The sequence below is a fragment of the Carettochelys insculpta genome, chromosome 4 (genome assembly GCF_033958435.1).
Source record: "Carettochelys insculpta isolate YL-2023 chromosome 4, ASM3395843v1, whole genome shotgun sequence".
Taxonomy (NCBI): Eukaryota; Metazoa; Chordata; order Testudines; family Carettochelyidae; genus Carettochelys; species Carettochelys insculpta.
The window spans coordinates 675739-697245 of NC_134140.1; the positions used below are offsets into that span (position 1 = coordinate 675739).

Consider the following 21507-nt stretch of genomic DNA (forward strand, 5'->3'; position numbering starts at 1 on the left):
AGCCCCACTGGCCAGCCAGAAGCCATTTAAGCAAACCCACAGACTTCTCAGCTGCTCTACCAGCCCAGACCAACAACCCCCAACTTAAGGTCAGAGGCTCTTAAGCCTGTTTCACCAACACCACACAGATTCTTCCAGACACCAAAGGGCTCAGTCCCAGACCCCGGTCAATATATACTTGGATCTTACCCAAACGACCATGCATAAGCCAGATCCTTAGATCTAATATCTAAGGGTCTATTAATACCAAAGAAAGAACGGGGTTAGAGAGAAGAATTGTTAAGCAATACTTTACATACATCAGTCACAACTACCAACGCAGCCAGTTATATTATTTGCTGATTCTTGAAAGTCTCTGAAAGTTCATTTCAGGTTACCTAGATTCAGTCATCAGCACATTGTAGAGCTGGCCTGCTGGGGTCCACAAGCTGGGACATGAACCCTTGGACACCACAAGACAAAAGACCCAAGATGGACACTGCTAAATCCACATCATCCTCCTGAGGGACAGGCCCCCAGTCCAGACAGGCTTAACTCATGAAAACTGAAGAACAAAGAAAGTACCTGTCAGGGCCCATTTTATAGCTTATCATATGCGGAGAGAAAATTCCATTCTTCTCCATAGGCCTTGGCTTACCACAGCTGTGTCTACACGTGCACGCTACTTCGAAGTAGCGGCACTAACTTCGAAATAGCGCCCGTCGCGGCTACACGCGTCAGGCGCTATTTCGAAGTTAACTTCGACGTTAGGCGGCGAGACGTCGAAGTCGCTAACCTCATGAGGGGATCGGAATAGCGCCCTACTTCGACGTTCAACGTCGAAGTAGGGACCGTGTAGACGATCCGCGTCCCGCAATGTCGAAATTGTGGGGTCCTCCATGGCAGCCATCAGCTGGGGGGTTGAGAAACGCTGTCTCTCCAGCCCGTGTGGGGCTCTATGGTCACCGTGTGCAGCAGCCCTTAGCCCAGGGCTTCTGGCTGCTGCTGCTGCAGCGGGGGATTCATGCTGCATGCACAGGGTCTGCAACTCGTTGTCGGCTCTGTGTATCTTGTGCTGTTTAGTGCAAGTGTGTCTGGGAGGGGCCCTTTAAGGGAGCGGCTGGCTGTTGAGTCCACCCTGTGACCCTGTCTGCAGCTGTGCCTGGCACCCTTATTTCGATGTGTGCTACTGTGGCGTGTAGACGTTCCCTCGCTGCGCCTATTTCGATGTGGTGCTGCACAACGTCGATGTTGAACATCGACGTTGGCAGCCCTGGAGGACGTGTAGACGTTATTCATCGAAATAGCCTATTTCGATGTCGCCACATCGAAATAGGCTACTTCGATGTAGGCTTCACGTGTAGACGTAGCCCACATGACCTGCTGGGTCACTGTGCTGAGTTCCCATTCATTGCAATCCCAGTAGGAAAACCCACCATCATGAAATGGGTGTTGGCTGTCTGGGCCTTTGCTCAATCTATTGTCCTGGTTGGGGTGGAGCCCCACCTCCCTTTGTGACCCTCAGCACTGAGACAATTTTCACACAGCTGTAGAGCTAAAAATCTATAACTTTTCATACGTACATGATACAGACACACAAGTAACATACATAGATCCAGGGCATCAGCACCTTTCATTTGACACCTCACCTGGCTCCCCAGAACAACATTTGGGGCCAATAGTCACACTGGGCATTAAAATGGCTTCCAGATCCAATATGAAAGTCCAGCCACGTGACACCTGGGCAAAGCTTGTCCTCAGCAGCATGGGGCACGCTGGCAGGTCTCACTCCCTGCCTGTTCAGAACGGTGGCAGCAGAGGTGCTTGGCCTGCCTGGGGGCTGGAGTGCAGAAGACTCAGAGTTGGCAATGGTGCGGCAGTGGGGAGTGAAGCTGCGGAGCTGGAGTAGGTGCCATTGTGGGGGTGCCAAGGTGCTGGCTGTGAGGTGACATGGGGGAGGGATGTCAAGGCACTGACTCTCAGGCACGGGGTGGGTGGGGGAGAGGGCACTGGCTGTGGGGAGAGGAAGGGTAAGAAGTCACAAAGCAGGACCACAACGAGTGACAGTGCACTGGGAGCTGCCAGTCTGGGCCCCAGAGATCACAAGCGGAATGGGTAACTCACCAGCAGATCAGGTCGGGATGGGAAGGCCTGGATGTAGGAGTTGTAATGGGCCTCATCCATCTGGTTCAGGATGGCTGTCATGCAGGCCACGTAGTGACTCTGAAGAGAGAAGGCCCCAGGAGGCAAACAGGACGGACGCTGAGTGAACCGAGCCATTGCACACTGGGTCCCCAAGCCCAAACCCTGGCCTCAGCCTAGCCCACACTCCTCACAACACCATGCCAGGCCAGCCCATCTTCCCCCATCACACCTGCCCCCAGCCCATCTTCCCCCATCACACCTGCCCCCAGCCCAGCTCACACCCCCATCACACTGCCCACCAGCCCAGCTCATACCCCCATCACACTGCCCACCAGCCCAGCTCATACCCCATCACACCGCCCACCAGCCCAGCTCATACCCCCATCACACCACCCCCCAGCCCATCTTCTCCCATCACACCTCCCCCCAGCCCATCTTCCCCCATCACACCTGCCCCCAGCCCAGCTCACACCCCCATCACACTGCCCACCAGCCCAGCTCACACCCCCCACCAGCCCAGCTCATACCCCCATCACACCACCCCTCAGCCCATCTTCCCCCATCACACCTCACCCCAGCCCAGCTCACACCCCATCACACCTCCCCCCAGCCCAGCTCACACCCCATCACACCGCCCCCAGCCCATCTTCTCCCAGCACACCTCCCCCCAGCCCAGCTCATACCCCCATCACACCACCCCCCAGCCCAGCTCACACCCCATCACACCTCCCCCCAGCCCAGCTCACACCACCATCACACCGCCCTCCAGCCCATCTTCCCCATCACACCTCGCCCCAGCCCAGTTCACACCCCATCACACCGCTCACCAGCCCAGATCACACCCCCATCACACCTCCCCCCAGCCCATCTACTACCATCACACCTCCCCCCAGCCCAGCTCATACCCCCACCATACCTCTTCATACAAGCCCTAGCCACCGTTCCTGGGGCTCAGCCCTGCAACGAGGCCCACACAGAAAAGCACTGCTCTCACTAGCTAGCTCAGGATCTGTGGCGAGCTCACACAGACCTCCTGCCCTGCCCCCGCAGCACAAAGCCCTCTCCACCTCTGGCTAGACAACCCCCAGTCTCTGGGATGATATACTACCAGATGGCAAAACCTGCAGCTGATACAAAACTACTCATGATAGTTCAGCCAAAAGCTGACCGTGAAGCATCACAAAAGGATCTCACAAAACTGGGTGACTGGGCAACACAATGGCAGATGCTAGTCCCTATTGCGAATGCAAAGTAACGCACGCTGGAAAACCTAACCCCAATTTCACACACAAAACGAGGGGATCTAAAATAGCTGTGTAACCAGGGCGTGAATGAATTCCCCTGACAGCTAGCTGGGAGAGGCTTCTGGAGCAAACCATTTCAACGAACACACCTAGGCTGCCTAGATCTCTAGCAGAGAGAGCAGTGGTGCTCGCAGTGACTCAGCTCTCGCTGGTTTTGGATTCCAAACCATCCAGTACTGTACAGAACGCAGGGCAAGTGAGCTGCTGTTTGGATATGGTACAAACACAGGGAAGTAGCTCTGTGATAACCTGTCCCAAATAAGGGGGCATAACAAGGCCTCATTGGGCCCTCTTTGGTCTCACCCTGCTGTGCCCACAAACCAGTCAACTCTGTGTTGGCACAGTGCACCTTCTCACTACAGACAGCTACAGTTACAGCACCACCAGCTCCCACTCTCTCTTCTCTGCCCCCTGTTAGCCTCTGTGTAGCCCCTTCATGCAGCAGAAAGGCCCCCAACAAAAGGTGACTGGGCTGGGAAGGCGGAGAGGAGCAGTGAGCGGCCAGCAGGGCGACTGTCTGAGAGGGGCAGTTAGCGGCCAGCAGGGCGACTGTCTGAGAGGGGCAATTAGCGGCCAGCAGGGCGACTGTCTGAGAGGTGCAGTGAGTGGCCAGCAGGGCAGGGAGACGGTCTGAGAGGAGCAGTGAGTGGCCAGCAGGGCGACTGTCTGAGAGGGGCAGTGAGCGGCCAGCAGGGCGACTGTCTGAGAGGGGCAGTGAGCGGCCAGCTGGGTGACTGTCTGAGAGGGGCAGTGAGCGGCCAGCAGGGCGACTGTCTGAGAGGCGCAGTGAGCGGCCAGCAGGGCGACTGTCTGAGAGGCGCAGTGAGCGGCCAGCAGGGTGACTGTCTGAGAGGCGCAGTGAGCGGCCAGCAGGGCGACTGTCTGAGAGGCGCAGTGAGCGGCCAGCAGGGCGACTGTCTGAGAGGGGCAGTGAGCGGCCAGCAGGGCGACTGTCTGAGAGGCGCAGTGAGCGGCCAGCAGGGCGACTGTCTGAGAGGCGCAGTGAGCGGCCAGCAGGGTGACTGTCTGAGAGGGGCAGTGAGCGGCCAGCAGGGCGACTGTCTGAGAGGAGCAGTGAGCGGCCAGCAGGGCTACGGTCTGAGAGGGGCAGTGAGTGGCCAGCAGGGCGACTGTCAGAGGCGCAGTGAGTGGCCAGCAGGGCAGGGAGACTGTCTGAGAGGAACAGTGAGTGGCCAGCAGGGCGACTGTCTGAGAGGCGCAGTTAGCGGCCAGCAGGGCAACTGTCTGAGAGGCGCAGTGAGCGGCCAGCAGGGCGACTGTCTGAGAGGGGCAGTGAGCGGCCAGCAGTGCGCCTGTCTGAGAGGGGCAGTGAGTGGCCAGCAGGGCGACTGTCTGAGAGGGGCAGTGAGTGGCCAGCAGGGCGACTGTCTGAGAGGGGCAGTGAGTGGCCAGCAGGGCAACTGTCTGAGAGGGGCAGTGAGCGGCCAGCAGGGCGACTGTCTGAGAGAGGCAGTGAGTGGCCAGCAGGGCGAATGTCTGAGAGGGGCAGTGAGTGGCCAGCAGGGCGACTGTCTGAGAGGGGCAGTGAGGGGCCAGCAGGGCGACTGTCTGAGAGGCGCAGTGAGCGGCCAGCAGGGCGACTGTCTGAGAGGGGCAGTGAGCGGCCAGCAGGGCGACTGTCTGAGAGGGGCAGTGAGCGGCCAGCAGGGCGACTGTCTGAGAGGGGCAGTGAGTGGCCAGCAGGGCGACTGTCTGAGAGGAGCAGTGAGTGGCCAGCAGGGCTACTGTCTGAGAGGAGCAGTGAGTGGCCAGCAGGGCGCCTGTATGAGAGGGGCAGTGAGCGGCCAGCAGGGCGACTGTCTGAGAGGGGCAGTGAGCGGCCAGCAGGGGGACTGTCTGAGAGGAGCAGTGAGTGGCCAGCAGGGTGACTGTCTGAGAGGGGCAGTGAGCGGCCAGCAGGGCAACTGTCTGAGAGGAGCAGTGAGTGGCCAGCAGGGTGACTGAGAGGGGCAGTGAGTGGCCAGCAGGGCTACTGTCTGAGAGGCGCAGTGAGCGGCCAGCAGGGCGACTGTCTGAGAGGGGCAGTGAGTGGCCAGCAGGACGACTGTCTGAGAGGAGCAGTGAGTGGCCAGCAGGGCTACTGTCTGAGAGGAGCAGTGAGTGGCCAGCAGGGTGACTGAGAGGGGCAGTGAGTGGCCAGCAGGGCGACTGTCTGAGAGGAGCAGTGAGTGGCCAGCAGGGTGACTGAGAGGGGCTGTGAGTGGCCAGCAGGGCGACTGTCTGAGAGGGGCATTGAGCGGAGAGCAGTGTGACTGTCTGAGAGGGGCAGTGAACGGCCAGCAGGGTGACTGTCTGAGAGGGGCAGTGAGTGGCCAGCAGGGCGACTGAGAGGGGCAGTGAGTGGCCAGCAGGGTGAGTGTGTGAGAGGCGCAGTGAGCGGCCAGCAGGGCGACTGTCTGAGAGGAGCAGTGAGTGGCCAGCAGGGTGAGTGTCTGAGAGGCGCAGTGAGCGGCCAGCAGGGCGACTGTCTGAGAGGAGCAGTGAGTGGCCAGCAGGGTGACTGTCTGAGAGGGGCAGTGAGTGGCCAGCAGGGCGACTGTCTGAGAGACGCAGTGAGCGGCCAGCAGGGCGACTGTCTGAGAGGGGCAGTGAGTGGCCAGCAGGGTGAGTGTCTGAGAGGCGCAGTGAGCGGCCAGCAGGACGACTGTCTGAGAGGAGCAGTGAGTGGCCAGCAGGGTGAGTGTCTGAGAGGCGCAGTGAGCGGCCAGCAGGGCGACTGTCTGAGAGGGGCAGTGAGGGGCCAGCAGGGCGACTGTCTGAGAGGGGCAGTTAGCGGCCAGCAGGGCGACTGTCTGAGAGGGGCAGTGAGGGGCCAGCAGGGCGACTGTCTGAGAGGAGCAGTGAGTGGCCAGCAGGGTGACTGTCTGAGAGGGGCAGTGAGTGGCCAGCAGGGCGACTGTCTGAGAGGCGCAGTGAGCGGCCAGCAGAGCGACTGTCTGAGAGGGGCAGTGAGCGGCCAGCAGGGCGACTGTCTGAGAGGCGCAGTGAGCGGCCAGCAGGGCGACTGTCTGAGAGGCGCAGTGAGCGGCCAGCAGGGCGACTGTCTGAGAGGCGCAGTGAGCGGCCAGCAGGGCGACTGTCTGAGAGGGGCAGTGAGCGGCCAGCAGGGCGACTGTCTGAGAGGGGCAGTGAGCGGCCAGCAGGGCGACTGTCTGAGAGGGGCAGTGAGCGGCCAGCAGGGCGCCTGTCTGAGAGGGGCAGTGAGTGGCCAGCAGGGCGACTGTCTGAGAGGGGCAGTGAGTGGCCAGCAGGGCGACTGTCTGAGAGGGGCAGTGAGCAGCCAGCAGGGCGACTGTCTGAGAGGGGCAGTGAGTGGCCAGCAGGGCGAATGTCTGAGAGGGGCAGTGAGTGGCCAGCAGGGCGACTGTCTGAGAGGGGCAGTGAGGGGCCAGCAGGGCGACTGTCTGAGAGGCGCAGTGAGCGGCCAGCAGGGCGACTGTCTGAGAGGGGCAGTGAGTGGCCAGCAGGGCGACTGTCTGAGAGGAGCAGTGAGTGGCCAGCAGGGCGACTGTCTGAGAGGGGCAGTGAGCGGCCAGCAGGGCAACTGTTTGAGAGGGGCAGTGAGTGGCCAGCAGGGCGACTGTCTGAGAGGAGCAGTGAGTGGCCAGCAGGGCTACTGTCTGAGAGGAGCAGTGAGCGGCCAGCAGGGCTACTGTCTGAGAGGCGCAGTGAGCGGCCAGCAGGGCGACTGCCTGAGAGGGGCAGTGAGTGGCCAGCAGGACGACTGTCTGAGAGGAGCAGTGAGTGGCCAGCAGGGCTACTGTCTGAGAGGAGCAGTGAGTGGCCAGCAGGGTGACTGAGAGGGGCAGTGAGTGGCCAGCAGGGCGACTGTCTGAGAGGAGCAGTGAGTGGCCAGCAGGGTGACTGAGAGGGGCTGTGAGTGGCCAGCAGGGCGACTGTCTGAGAGGGGCATTGAGCGGAGAGCAGTGTGACTGTCTGAGAGGGGCAGTGAACGGCCAGCAGGGTGACTGTCTGAGAGGGGCAGTGAGTGGCCAGCAGGGCGACTGAGAGGGGCAGTGAGTGGCCAGCAGGGTGAGTGTGTGAGAGGCGCAGTGAGCGGCCAGCAGGGCGACTGTCTGAGAGGAGCAGTGAGTGGCCAGCAGGGTGAGTGTGTGAGAGGCGCAGTGAGCGGCCAGCAGGGCGACTGTCTGAGAGGAGCAGTGAGTGGCCAGCAGGGCGACTGTCTGAGAGGGGCAGTGAGCGGCCAGCAGGGCGACTGTCTGAGAGGGGCAGTGAGCGGCCAGCAGGGCGACTGTCTGAGAGGCGCAGTGAGTGGCCAGCAGGGCGACTGTCTGAGAGACGCAGTGAGCGGCCAGCAGGGCGACTGTCTGAGAGGGGCAGTGAGCGGCCAGCAGGGCGACTGAGAAGGGCAGTGAGTGGCCAGCAGGGCGACTGAGAGGGGCAGTGAGTGGCCAGCAGGGTGAGTGTCTGAGAGGCGCAGTGAGCGGCCAGCAGGACGACTGTCTGAGAGGAGCAGTGAGTGGCCAGCAGGGTGAGTGTCTGAGAGGCGCAGTGAGCGGCCAGCAGGGCGACTGTCTGAGAGGGGCAGTGAGCGGCCAGCAGGGCGACTGTCTGAGAGGCGCAGTGAGCGGCCAGCAGGGCGACTGTCTGAGAGGCGCAGTGAGCGGGCAGCAGGGCGACTGTCTGAGAGGCGCAGTGAGCGGCCAGCAGGGCGACTGTCTGAGAGGGGCAGTGAGCGGCCACCAGGGCGACTGTCTGAGAGGGGCAGTGAGCGGCCAGCAGGGCGACTGTCTGAGAGGGGCAGTGAGCGGCCAGCAGGGCGCCTGTCTGAGAGGGGCAGTGAGTGGCCAGCAGGGCGACTGTCTGAGAGGGGCAGTGAGCGGCCAGCAGGGCGACTGTCTGAGAGGGGCAGTGAGTGGCCAGCAGGGCGAATGTCTGAGAGGGGCAGTGAGTGGCCAGCAGGGCGACTGTCTGAGAGGGGCAGTGAGGGGCCAGCAGGGCGACTGTCTGAGAGGGGCAGTGAGTGGCCAGCAGGGCGACTGTCTGAGAGGAGCAGTGAGTGGCCAGCAGGGTGACTGTCTGAGAGGGGCAGTGAGCGGCCAGCAGGGCGACTGTCTGAGAGGGGCAGTGAGTGGCCAGCAGGGCGACTGTCTGAGAGGAGCAGTGAGTGGCCAGCAGGGCTACTGTCTGAGAGGAGCAGTGAGTGGCCAGCAGGGCGCCTGTATGAGAGGGGCAGTGAGTGGCCAGAAGGGCGACTGTCTGAGAGGCGCAGTGAGCGGCCAGCAGGGCGACTGTCTGAGAGGAGCAGTGAGTGGCCAGCAGGGCGACTGTCTGAGAGGGGCAGTGAGCGGCCAGCAGGGCAACTGTCTGAGAGGGGCAGTGAGTGGCCAGCAGGGCGACTGTCTGAGAGGAGCAGTGAGTGGCCAGCAGGGCTACTGTCTGAGAGGAGCAGTGAGTGGCCAGCAGGGTGACTGAGAGGGGCAGTGAGTGGCCAGCAGGGCTACTGTCTGAGAGGCGCAGTGAGCGGCCAGCAGGGCGACTGTCTGAGAGGGGCAGTGAGTGGCCAGCAGGGCGACTGTCTGAGAGGAGCAGTGAGTGGCCAGCAGGGCTACTGTCTGAGAGGAGCAGTGAGTGGCCAGCAGGGTGACTGAGAGGGGCAGTGAGTGGCCAGCAGGGCGACTGTCTGAGAGGAGCAGTGAGTGGCCAGCAGGGTGACTGTCTGAGAGGGGCATTGAGCGGAGAGCAGGGTGACTGTCTGAGAGGGGCAGTGAACGGCCAGCAGGGTGACTGTCTGAGAGGGGCAGTGAGTGGCCAGCAGGGCGACTGAGAGGGGCAGTGAGTGGCCAGCAGGGTGAGTGTCTGAGAGGCGCAGTGAGCGGCCAGCAGGGCGACTGTCTGAGAGGGGCAGTGAGTGGCCAGCAGGGCGACTGTCTGAGAGGAGCAGTGAGTGGCCAGCAGGGCTACTGTCTGAGAGGAGCAGTGAGTGGCCAGCAGGGCGCCTGTATGAGAGGGGCAGTGAGTGGCCAGAAGGGCGACTGTCTGAGAGGCGCAGTGAGCAGCCAGCAGGGCGACTGTCTGAGAGGGGCAGTGAGTGGCCAGCAGGGCGACTGTCTGAGAGGAGCAGTGAGTGGCCAGCAGGGCTACTGTCTGAGAGGAGCAGTGAGTGGCCAGCAGGGTGACTGAGAGGGGCAGTGAGTGGCCAGCAGGGCTACTGTCTGAGAGGAGCAGTGAGCGGCCAGCAGGGCTACTGTCTGAGAGGAGCAGTGAGTGGCCAGCAGGGCTACTGTCTGAGAGGAGCAGTGAGTGGCCAGCAGGGTGACTGAGAGGGGCAGTGAGTGGCCAGCAGGGCTACTGTCTGAGAGGAGCAGTGAGCGGCCAGCAGGGCTACTGTCTGAGAGGAGCAGTGAATGGCCAGCAGGGTGACTGAGAGGGGCTGTGAGTGGCCAGCAGGGCGACTGTCTGAGAGGGGCATTGAGCGGAGAGCAGGGTGACTGTCTGAGAGGGGCAGTGAGTGGCCAGCAGGGCGACTGTCTGAGAGGGGCAGTGAGTGGCCAGCAGGGCGACTGTCTGAGAGGGGCAGTGAGCGGCCAGCAGGGCGACTGTCTGAGAGGAGCAGTGAGTGGCCAGCAGGGCAGCTGGCAGAGAGGGGCAGTGAGCTGCCAGCAGGGCGACTGTCTGAGAGGGGCAGTGAGCGGCCAGCAGGGCGACTGTCTGAGAGGGGCAGTGAGTGGCCAGCAGGGCGACTGTCTGAGAGGGGCAGTGAGCGGCCAGCAGGGCGACTGTCTGAGAGGGGCACTGAGTGGCCAGCAGGGCGACTGTCTGAGAGGGGCAGTGAGCGGCCAGCAGGGCGACTGTCTGAGAGGGGCAGTGAGTGGCCAGCAGGGCAGCTGGCAGAGAGGGGCAGTGAGCTGCCAGCAGGGCGACTGTCTGAGAGGGGCAGTGAGTGGCCAGCAGGGCGACTGTCTGAGAGGGGCAGTGAGCGGCCAGCAGGGCGACTGTCTGAGAGGGGCAGTGAGTGGCCAGCAGGGCGACTGTCTGAGAGGGGGAGTGAGCGGCCAGCAGGGCGACTGTCTGAGAGGGGCAGTGAGTGGCCAGCAGGGCGACTGTCTGAGAGGGGCAGTGAGCGGCCAGCAGGGCGACTGTCTGAGAGGAGCAGTGAGTGGCCAGCAGGGCAGCTGGCAGAGAGGGGCAGTGAGCTGCCAGCAGGGCGAGTGTCTGAGAGGGGCAGTGAGGGGCCAGCAGGGCGACTGTCTGAGAGGAGCAGTGAGTGGCCAGCAGGGCGACTGTCTGAGAGGAGCAGTGAGTGGCCAGCAGGGCGACTGTCTGAGAGGGGCAGTGAGCGGCCAGCAGGGCGAGTGTCTGAGAGGGGCAGTGAACGGCCAGCAGGGCGACTGTCTGAGAGGGGCAGTGAGCTGCCAGCAGGGCGAGTGTCTGAGAGGGGCAGTGAGCGGGGCGACTGTCTGAGAGGGGCAGTGAGTGGCCAGCAGGGCAGCTGGCAGAGAGGTGCAGTAAGTCAGTGCCCAAGCAACGCAGAAAGTAAGGTCCCCCTTTTGCCCCTCCCACCTCCACCTTGGGTAGGAAGAAAACTGTGCAGATTGACCTCTGACCTCTGTGTCTTCATCAACAAGGACAGCAACTTTGAGCGGGATGCAGCAAAGGGTCAGCCATGTGAAAGGGATTTTGGGTTGCTGGACACTGCCCAGACCACTTGTGTGTGGGGAGATTTTTGCTTAGGGTTCATGTTTATGAACGCTGTTTGTGGTGTTTTGCCAAATTAATGCTGAGTTACTTCTCTCCTCTTATTGAGTTTCTTTTCTATGCTGAGACTCTCTGTCTGCAGGTGGGGAAGTATTGCCTCTCTAAGATGCCCAGGGTGGTGTATCACTTTCCCAGGGTACTGGATGGGGGTTCAGGCAGCTGGTGCATCGTAACAATGGAAAGAAACCACTCAAGACTGATCCTGTCCCTAACTGCTGCTGGCTCCACCTGACAGAAGCGCTACAGCTGTTACCACTTGACAAGACAGTTTGGAGTCACTGTGCTTAGTTTTCTGAGAATATCCACTCAATGTGCAGCAACAGTCAAAAAGGAAACAGAATGTTGGGAGTCAGTAAGAATGGGATAGATAATAAGCCAGAAAATATCATATTGATTCAAGCTAAATCTAGATATGCCAACATCTGGAATACTGCCTGCAGAGGTGGTAGTCTCATCTCAAAAAGATACTGGAATTGGAAAAGGTTCAGAAAAGGCAACAAATGACTGAGTGGTATGGAAGGGGTCTGCATGAGGACAGATTGATAAGACTGGGGCTTTACAGCTTGGAAAAGAGGCAAGTAACGGGGGTGGCTCTGCTAAAAGTCTAGAAAATCCAGACGGCTGCAGAGAAAGTAAATCAGGAATTGTTGTTTTCTCCTCATTACACAAGAGCTAGGGCAAAAGCTTCAAAACAAACCCAAATCAAAGGAAATATGTCACACACTGCATAGTCAAACTCCTTGGTGGGAATGTTGTGAAGACCTGGACTTTAATAAGGTTCATAACAGAGCCAGATAAATTCCTGGAGGATTGGTCCATCAGTGCTGAGGGTGGCTACAGGGTGAGTAAGCCACTAACACTGCTGAGCAGAGATGCTGATAGCTGGAGGGAAACCCCTGAGTCCTGCAGCCTCCAGTGTTTGGCAGCTTGGACAGCTCAGCCTTGCCCTCCAGCCTGAGTGCACAAATCCCACCTGCCCTCCTTGCTGGAGCTTGCCATGGCAGGAATTACCATTTGCCCCCTTGAATGTCTCCATCTGCCCACCAGATTGTGCCGAGCTGGGCATCCTTGTCTGCCCTCCCCCTCCCCTACAGCCTGCAGTGCTGGGCATTCTTCTCTGAACCTTCCACTGAGCCTGCAGCAAGGCTGCTGCAGTGCATGTCCTCCTGCATGGAGCTGCAGGCCCAGGGAGGGTGGTGACTGGAAACAAGCTGCCCCTTATGATTTCCCACTTCCAGTTACATTTTGAGATGGAGAAGTTCCCCGCCTTGCGCAATAACTCGTGTCCCCTGAGATGTGTCCCTGTGCTTCCTCCGCTGCAGGCGTGCTTGCACCTTGTGCCTTAGATCAGGGTTTAATGGTGGCTGGGCCAGTTTGGCCCACACCACCTTTTGCCCTGAACTGAGCTCTATGGAGCTGTGCAGGTGAAGCGCCCTCAGTTCCCTCTGTACAGCAAAGTCCCACAATCGAGGCTCCAAAGCAGCGGGGCAGGAGGGTGGGGAGTTGTGCATTCTGAGGGACGTGCATCTCAAAAGACGGAACTTCTCCTTTGTTCGGCCGTGTCCCCGTGGGTGTTCCACTTCAGGGGCTCCCAAGCAATATGGCCCAAAGGAAGGGGAAGGTTCAGTGCAGCATCCAATACACGGGAGAGAACTGCATTGCTGGTCTGGCCACAGGCACCAAGGTACGAAGGTCAGAAAAAGTGGGATTTGAGGGTGCTAACTGCTATACAGATGTCTGCAATTGGTATGTCCTTACAGAAGGCTACAGAAGGAAAAAGTGCTGTAGCAGAATGTGCCACCCCTCTTAAAGGGGGCTGAAACTGAGGTGGCTTAATACAGCTGGAGATCCACTTTTATCACCTGTGTTTTGAAACAATCAAACCCTCGTTTCTGTCTGCAATGGATACAAATAATATGGGAGACTAAAAGCTTTGGATCTGTGTAAGTGAAAAGCTAATGCTCCCCAGGCATCTAGGATATGGAACATAGCTTCTCAGCATCGTTTTGCGGGAAAATGAGATTAATTATTTGATTCATGTGAAATTTGGAGGACTAAAGATAAAAATCAAAGATGGGCTCACAGGGAAACTTTCTCTTGGGTGAATGCTGTCCATGCAGGTCCACTGTTAACCCCCCAACTCTCTGACCTTTCTCTCCAAAGGTACAGCTACAAAGGAAGTGGTTTTCACTTGACAGATCTGATAAAGGACACATAGCTAGAAGCTCAAGGAGATGCACTGTAAGACAATTAGGGACCAGGATCAGGTCCCAGCTAGAAGTAGGGTTTGTGATTTGAGAGCAGAGATTGACAAGCTTCTTAGGATTCTTACTGTGGCAGGGTGAGCAAAGAGTGACACTCCCCCACCCCCAGCCCACTGTGGCTTTGTGAAAGGCTCGTCTTGCCATGACACGTGCTCTCATGGAGCTTATAGAAAGACCCAATGTTTTCATTTCCAACAGGTTAACCAACATTCTGAGAAAGGGGACCGAATAGGTGAAGTTTGATGATTGCAACATGGAAAATAATAACATTTCCTGTGACAAGGTGAAAAACATCCTTGAGAGAGGGCTGTACTGGGAGCCAATCAGGGGGAAGGGTTGCAGCTGCCAATCAGAGCCTAGGAGGGCTGTATAAAAGAGACAGCTGGGCAAGGCTGAGACTCTTACTCCAGCCCTGGAGGGAGAGGGACAGGGGTGCCTGCAGAGGCTGGGTACCACGGTCAGAGCAGTGCTGGGAAAGGCAGGGTGAGCCAGGGGAGCTCAGGCTAGGCAAGCCCCAGGCTGCAGGACCTGAGACAAGGTTTGAGGGTACTAGGCAGCAGAGAGGCAATGAGGGCAGCAGAGGGCAGCAGTCCAACTCCTTGCCAATGATGAGTGGCTACTTCGGACCACAGTTTGCCCCTGAGGTAAGGGCCTAGGTGAAGACTGGCAGTGGGTCACTGAGGCAAGATGAGCATGGGGTTCCCTGGGAGGGGAGAACCCAAGGCTATGTTGAGACCATGGGTGTCCAACCTTTTGGCTTGCCTGGGCTGCACTGAGTGAAGAAGAGTATCGGAGGGGTAGCCGTGTTAGTCTGGATCTGTAACAGCAACGAAGAGTCCTGTGGCACCTTATAGACTAACAGAAGAGTTCTGAGCATGAGCTTTCGTGAGCACAGACTCACTTCATCATTGAGTGAAGAGGAATTGTCTTGGGCCGCATATAAAATATATAATATAGTTAATGTATATAGATAACATAATAATGTTAAAAGTTTATGATCTTGTGGAGCCGCATTACTAGCTGTCCAGGGCCACATGCAGCCTGCGGGTCGCGGGTTGGACGCGCCTGGTTTAGACTGAATGTACTATCTCAGGATACAGAGGACCTGCTGCTCACAAACAGGGAAGAACTATTAGAAGAAATAGCAGTGGGTGGCAACCTGGGCTGCAGTGATTGGGAGACGGTGGGGTTCATGATTCTGACAAAAGGAAGAAATGTGAGCAGTAAAATACAGACCCTTGATTTCAGAAGAGTAGACTCTGATCTCCTGAGAAAACTGATGGGCAGGTTCCCCTGGGAATCTAATATGAAGGGGAAAGGAGACAGGAGAATTGGCAGTGTTTTAAAGAAGCCTTATTGAAGGCACAGGAACAAACCCTCCCAATGCGCAGTAAGAAAAGCAAATATGGTAGGCAACCAGCTTGTTTTACCAGGGAAATCCTTGGTAAGCTTAAATTAAAAAAGGATATTTTGTTAGTCTTTAAAGTGCTATATGACTACTTTTTTGTTTTAAAAAGGCATGTGTATAAGAAGTGAAAACTTAGACAGGTGGCTAAATAGGAGTATAAATATATGGCTGGAGAATGCACGGAAGTAATCAGGAAAGTTAAAGCACAATTGGAACTGCACCTAGCAAAGAATATGAAGGGTAATGAGAGATTTCTACGGACATGTTAACAATAAGAGGGTGATCAGAGAGTGTGTGGGGCTGCTACTGGATGAGAGAGGTAACCTAGTGACAGATGATAGCTGTGTCTACACGTGCACGCTACTTCGAAGTAGGGGCACTAACTTCGAAATAGCGCCCGTCGCGGCTACACGCGTCGGGCGCTATTTCGAAGTTAACTTCGACGTTAGGCGGCGAGACGTCGAAGTCGCTAACCCCATGAGGGGATCGGAATAGCGCCCTACTTCGACGTTCAACGTCGAAGTAGGGCACATGTAGACGATCCGCGTCCTGCAACATCGAAATAGCGGGGTCCTCCATGGAAGCCATCAGCTGAGGGGTTGAGAGACGCTCTCTCTCCAGCCCCTGTGGGGCTCTATGGTCACCGTGTGCAGCAGCCCTTAGCCCAGGGCTTCTGGCTGCTGCTGCGGCAGCTGGGGATCCATGCTGCAGGCACAGGGTCTGCAACCAGTTGTCGGCTCTGTGGATCTTGTGTTGTTTAGTGCAACTGTGTCTGGGAGGGGCCCTTTAAGGGAGCGGCTTGCTGTTGAGTCCTCCCTGTGACCCTGTCTGCAGCTGTGCCTGGCACCCTTATTTCGATGTGTGCTACTTTGGCGTGTAGACGTACCCTCGCAGCGCCTATTTCGATGTGGTGCCGCACAACGTCGAAGTTGAACATCGACGTTGCCAGCCCTGGAGGACGTGTAGACGTTATCCATCGAAATAGCCTATTTCGATGTTGCTACATCGAAATAAGCTATTTCGATGTTGGCTTCACGTGTAGATGTAGCCGATATGGGAAAGGCTGAAGTACTCAATGCTTTTTTTGCCTCTGTCTTCACAGACAAGGTCAGCTCCCAGAATACTGCACTAAGAAATGCAGTATGGGAAGGAGGTGGGCAGCCTTTGGTGGGGTAAGAACAGCCTAAGAGCTATTTAGAAAAGCTAGACACACAAATCCATGGGTATTGAGGGAACGATGATTGGAAAAAGGCAAATAAAGTATCCATCTTCAAAAAAGGAAAGGACAATCCAGGGAACCATAGACTGGTCAACCTCACCTCAGTCCCCAGAAAAATCATAGAGGGGATCTTCAAGGAATCCATTTTGAAGCACTTGGAAGAGAGGAAATTGATCAAGAGTAGTCAACATGGATTCACCAAGGGTGAGTCAAGCCTGACCAATCTGATTAGCTTCTACAATGAAGTGACTAGCTCTGTGGACACAGGGAAGTCAACAGATGTGAAATACCTTGACTTTAGCAAAGCTTTTCATAACAGTCTCCTACAATATTCTTGTCCTTACGTTAATCACAGAATCACAGCGCTGGCAGGCACCTCAGGATGTCATCTAGTCCAGCCCCCTGCTTCAAGCAGGATGAACCCCAGCTAAGCTATCCCAGCCAGGACTCTGTCAAGCTGAGACTTGAAAACCTCGAGGGATGGAGAATCCACCACTTCTCTAGGCAACAAATTCCAGTGCTTCACCACCCTCCTGGTGAAGTAGCTTTTCCTAGTATCCAACCTACTCCTCTCCTTCTGTAACTTCAGACGATTGCTCCTTGTTCCACTGTCTGATAACACTGAGAACAGTTTCTCATCCTCCTTTTTAGAGCTCCCCTTCAGGAAGTTGCAGACTGCTATTAAATCACCCCTCAGTCTTCTCTTCTGTAAACAAAACAAGCCCAAATCCCTCAGACTCTCCTCATAGGTCTTGTGCTCCAGCCCCTTAATCATTTTTGTCGCCCTTCACTGAACCTGCTCCAGCACATCCACATCCTTTTTATACTGGGAGGGGGCCCCAAAACTGGACACAATATTCCAGATGTGGCCTCACCAGTGCCAAATAGAGGGGAACAGCAACTTCTCTAGATCTGCTCAAAATGCTCCTCCTAATGCACCCCAATATGCCATTTGCCTTCTTAGCTACAAGGGCACACTGGTTGCTCATATCCAGCCTTTTATCCACCATAACCCCTAGGTCCCATTTCGCTGTAGTGCTGCTTAGCCAGTCAGTTCCCAGACTATAACAATGCTTGGGATTCTTCCATCCCAAGTGCAGGACTCTATACTTCCCTTTGTTGAACTGCATCAGATATCTTTTGGCCCAAGCCTCCAATTTATCCAGGTCACTCTGGATTCTATCTCTACCCTCCAACATATCTACCTCTCCCTCTAGCTTGGTGTAATTTGCAAACTTGCTGAGGGTGCAAGCAGTCCCTCATCCAGGTCATTAATAAAGATGTTGAACAACACCAGCCCCAGAAACGAGCCTTATGGCACTCCGCTTGAAAACAACAACCATCCAGATATTGAGCCATTGACCACAACCCATTGGGCCTGACTGTCAAGCCAGCTTTCTATCCATCTTACAGTCCATGTACCCAACCTATACTTCATTAACTTATGGGCAAGAATGTTGTGGGAGACTGTATCAAAAGCTTTGCTGCAGTCAAGGTATATCACATCCACTGACTTCCCCATGGCCGTGTCTACACGTGCACGCTACTTCGAAGTAGTGGCGCCAACTTTGAAATAGCGCCCGTCACAGCTAGACGTGTTGGGTGCTATTTCGAAGTTGGAATCGACGTTAGGTGGCGAGACGTCGAAGTCGCTAACCCCATGAGGGGATCGGAATAGCGCCCTACTTCGAAGTTGAACGTCGAAGTAGGGTACGTGTAGCCAATCCGCGTCCCGCAACTTCGAAATAGCAGGGTCCGCCATGGCGGCCATCAGCTGAGGGGTTGAGAGATGCTCTCTCTCCAGCCCCTGTGGGGCTCTATGGTCACCGTGTGCAGCAGCCCTTAGCCCAGGGCTTCTGGCTGCTGCTCCTGCAGCTGGGGATCCATGCTGCATGCACAGGGTCTGCAACCAGTTGTCGGCTCTGTGGATCTTGTGTTGTTTAGTGCAACTGTGTCTGGGAGGGGCCCTTTAAGGGAGCGGCTTGCTGTTGAGTCCGCCCTGTGACCCTGTCTGCAGCTGTTCCTGGCACCCTTATTTCGATGTGTGCTACTTTGGTGTGTAGATGTTCCCTCGCAGCGCCTATTTCGATGTGGTGCTGCCCAACATCGAAGCTGAGCGTCGACGTTGCCAGCCCTGGAGGACGTGTAGACGTTATTCATCGAAATAGCTTATTTCGATGTCGCTGCATCGAAATAAGCTATTTCGATGTAGCGTGCACGTGTAGACGTAGCCCATGTCCACAGAGCCTGTTACCTCATCACAGAAGCTAATCAGATGGTTAGGCAGGACTCGCCCTTAGTGAATCCATGTTGGCTACTTTTGATCGCTTTCCCTTTTTTTTGCATGGTTTCTGCAGAGGGAAGTCGTGTCTAACTAATCTATTAGAATTCTTTGAAGGGGTTAATAAACATGCGGACAAGGGGCACCCAGTGGACATAATATACCTAGATTTCCAGAAAGCCTTTGACACGGTCCCACACCAAAGGCTTTTATGTAAATTAGGTGGTCATGGGATAGGAGGAAAGGTCCTTTCATGGATCGGGAATTGGTTAAAAGACAGAAAACAAAGGGTGGGAATAAATGGTAAATTTTCACAATGGAGGAGGGTAACTAGTGGTGTTCCCCAGGGGTCAGTCCTGGGACCGATCCTGTTCAACTTGTTCATCAATGATCTAGAAAATGAGGTAAGCAGTGAGGTGGCAAAGTTTGCAGATGACACCAAGTTGTTCAGGACAGTCAAAAGCAAAAGGGATTGTGAAGAACTACAAAAAGATCTCAGCAAACTGAGTGATTGGGCAGCAAAATGGCAAATGAAATTTAATGTGGGTAAGTGTAAGGTAATGCATGTTGGAAAAAATAACCCAAATTACATGTACTACATGATGGGGTCAAATTTAGCTACGACAGATCAGGAAAGGGATCTTGGAGTTATAGTGGATAGTTCTCTGAAGACATCCACGCAGTGTGCAGCGGCAGTTAGTAAGGCAAATAGGATGTTAGGAATTATTAAAAAAGGGATCGATAATAAGACAAAAGATATCATACTTCCCCTATATAAAACTATGGTACGCCCACATCTCGAGTACTGCGTGCAGATGTGGTCTCCTCACCTCAAAAAAGATATATTGGCATTAGAAAAGGTTCAGAAAAGGGCGACTAAGATGATTAGGGGCTTGGAAAGGGTCCCATATGGGGAGAGGCTAGAGAGACTGGGACTTTTCAGTTTGGAAAAAAGGCGATTGAGGGGCGATATGATAGAGGTATATAACATCATGAATGGTGTGGAGAAAGTGAATATAGAAAAATTATTTACCTTTTCCCATAATACAAGAACTAGGGGACACCAAATGAAATTGATGGGTAGTAGGTTCAAAACTAATAAAAGGAAATTTTTCTTCACACAGCGCACAGTCAACCTGTGGAACTCCTTGCCCGAGGAGGCTGTGAAGGCCAGGACTCTATTAGGGTTTAAAAAAGAGCTTGATAAATTTTTGCAGGTTAGGTCCATAAATGGCTATTAGCCAGGGATAAAGTATGGTGCCCTAGCCTTCAGCACAAGGGCAGGAGATGGATGGCAGGAGATAAATCACTTGATCATTGTCTTCTGTTCTCCTTCTCTGGGGCACCTGGCATTGGCCACCGTCGGCAGATGGGATGCTGGGCTGGATGGACCTTTGGTCTGACCCAGTATGGCCATTCTTATGTTCTTATGTTCTTATAAGTGCTCCAAAATGGACTCCTTGAGGATCCCCTCCAATATTTTCCCAGGGATTGAGGTAAGGTCACAGTCTATAGTTCTCTGGATGGTTCTTCTTACCTTTTTTAAAGATGGGCACTAAGTTTGCCTTTCTCCAATCATCCAGGATCTCTCCCAATCTCCAAGAGTCTTCAAAGATAATGGCCAAAGGTTCAGCAATGACGTCTGCCAATTCCCTCATTACCCTTGGGTGCATTAAATCCAGACCCATGGATTTGTGTACATCTACTTTTTTCTACATAGCTCAGAACTCGTTCCTTCCCCACAGACGGCTGCCCTCGAAGTTACCATACTGCATTGCATAGGACTGTCGTGTGGGAGTTGTCTTTGTCCGTAAAGACAGAGGCAAAAAAAGCATTGAGTACTTCAGCTTTTCTTAGATCATCTGTCACTAGGTTACCTCTCTCATGCAGTAACCACCCTACACCTTCCCTGATAATCCACTTATTGTTAACATGCCTGTAGGAACTGTGAAAAACTTCAAAAAGATCTCAGCAAACTAAGTGATTGGGCAGCAAAATGGCAAATGAATTTAATGTGGGTAAGTGTAAGGTAATGCACATTGGGAAAAATAACCCCAATTATACATACAATATGATGGGGGCAAATTTAGCTACAACAGATCAGGAAAGAGATCTTGAAATCATAGTGGATAGTTCTCTCAAAAAATCCACGCAGCGTGCAGCGGCAGTCAGTAAAACAAATAGGATGTTAGGAATAATTAAAAAAGGGATAGAAAATAAGACAAAGAATATCTTACTTCCCCTATATAAAAGTATGGTACGCCCACATCTTGAGTACTGCATGCAGATGTGGTCTCCTCACCTCAAAAAAGATATATTGGCGTTTAGAAAAGGTTCAGAAAAGGGCAACTAAAATGATTAAGGGTTTGGAAAGGGTCCCATATGAGGAGAGGCTAGAGCGACTGGGACTTTTCAGTCCAGAAAAGAGGAGACTGAGGGGTGATATGATAGAGGTATATAAAATCATGAATGGTGTGGAGAAAGTCAATACAGAAAAGTTATTTACTTGTTCCCATAATATAAGAACTAGAGGACACCAAATGAAATTAATGGGTAGCAGGTTCAAAACTAATAAAAGAAAGTTTTTCTTCACACAGCGCAGTGTCAACCTGTGGAACTCCTTACCAGAGGACGCTGTGAAGGCCAGGACTCTAACAGAGTTTAAAAAAGAGCTCAATAAATATTTGGAGGTTAGGTCCATAGATGGCTATTAGCAAGGGGTAAGGTATGGTGCCTGGCCTTTTGTCGAAGGCGGGAGATGGATGGCAGGAGACAAATCACTTGATCGTTGTCTTTGGTTCACCTCCTGTGGGGCACCTGGCATTGGCTACTGTTGGCAGACAGGATACTGGCTAGATGGACCTTTGGTCTGACCCAGTATGGCCGTTCTTACATTCTTATGTTCTTCTTGTTACCCTTTACATCCCTTTCCAGCTGCTGTTCCAATTGTGCTTTCTCTTTCCTGATTTCCCCCCGGTATTCTCCAGCCATATGTTTATACTCCTCCTTAGTCAACTGTCCATACTTCCATTTCTTGTATGCATCCTTTTTGAGTTTAAGCTGACTAAGGATTTTTTGTTAAGCCAAGCTGGTTGCCTACCATGTTTGCATTTCTTACTATGCAGCGGGATGATTTGTTCCTGTGTCTTCAGTAAGACTTTTTTAAA

At 54.8% G+C, this 21507-nt stretch overlaps 1 protein-coding gene across 1 annotated transcript in view; it reads right to left on the bottom strand.

Annotated features, from left to right (window-relative positions):
- LOC142012223 (dedicator of cytokinesis protein 2-like) overlaps positions 1–21507 on the bottom strand; it is a 454965-nt gene that overhangs the window by 194079 nt on the left and 239379 nt on the right. The window contains exon 29 of the mRNA XM_074992076.1: positions 2104–2202. Coding sequence (XP_074848177.1) covers positions 2104–2202 — 99 coding nt within the window. The remainder of the gene's footprint in view (positions 1–2103; positions 2203–21507) is intronic.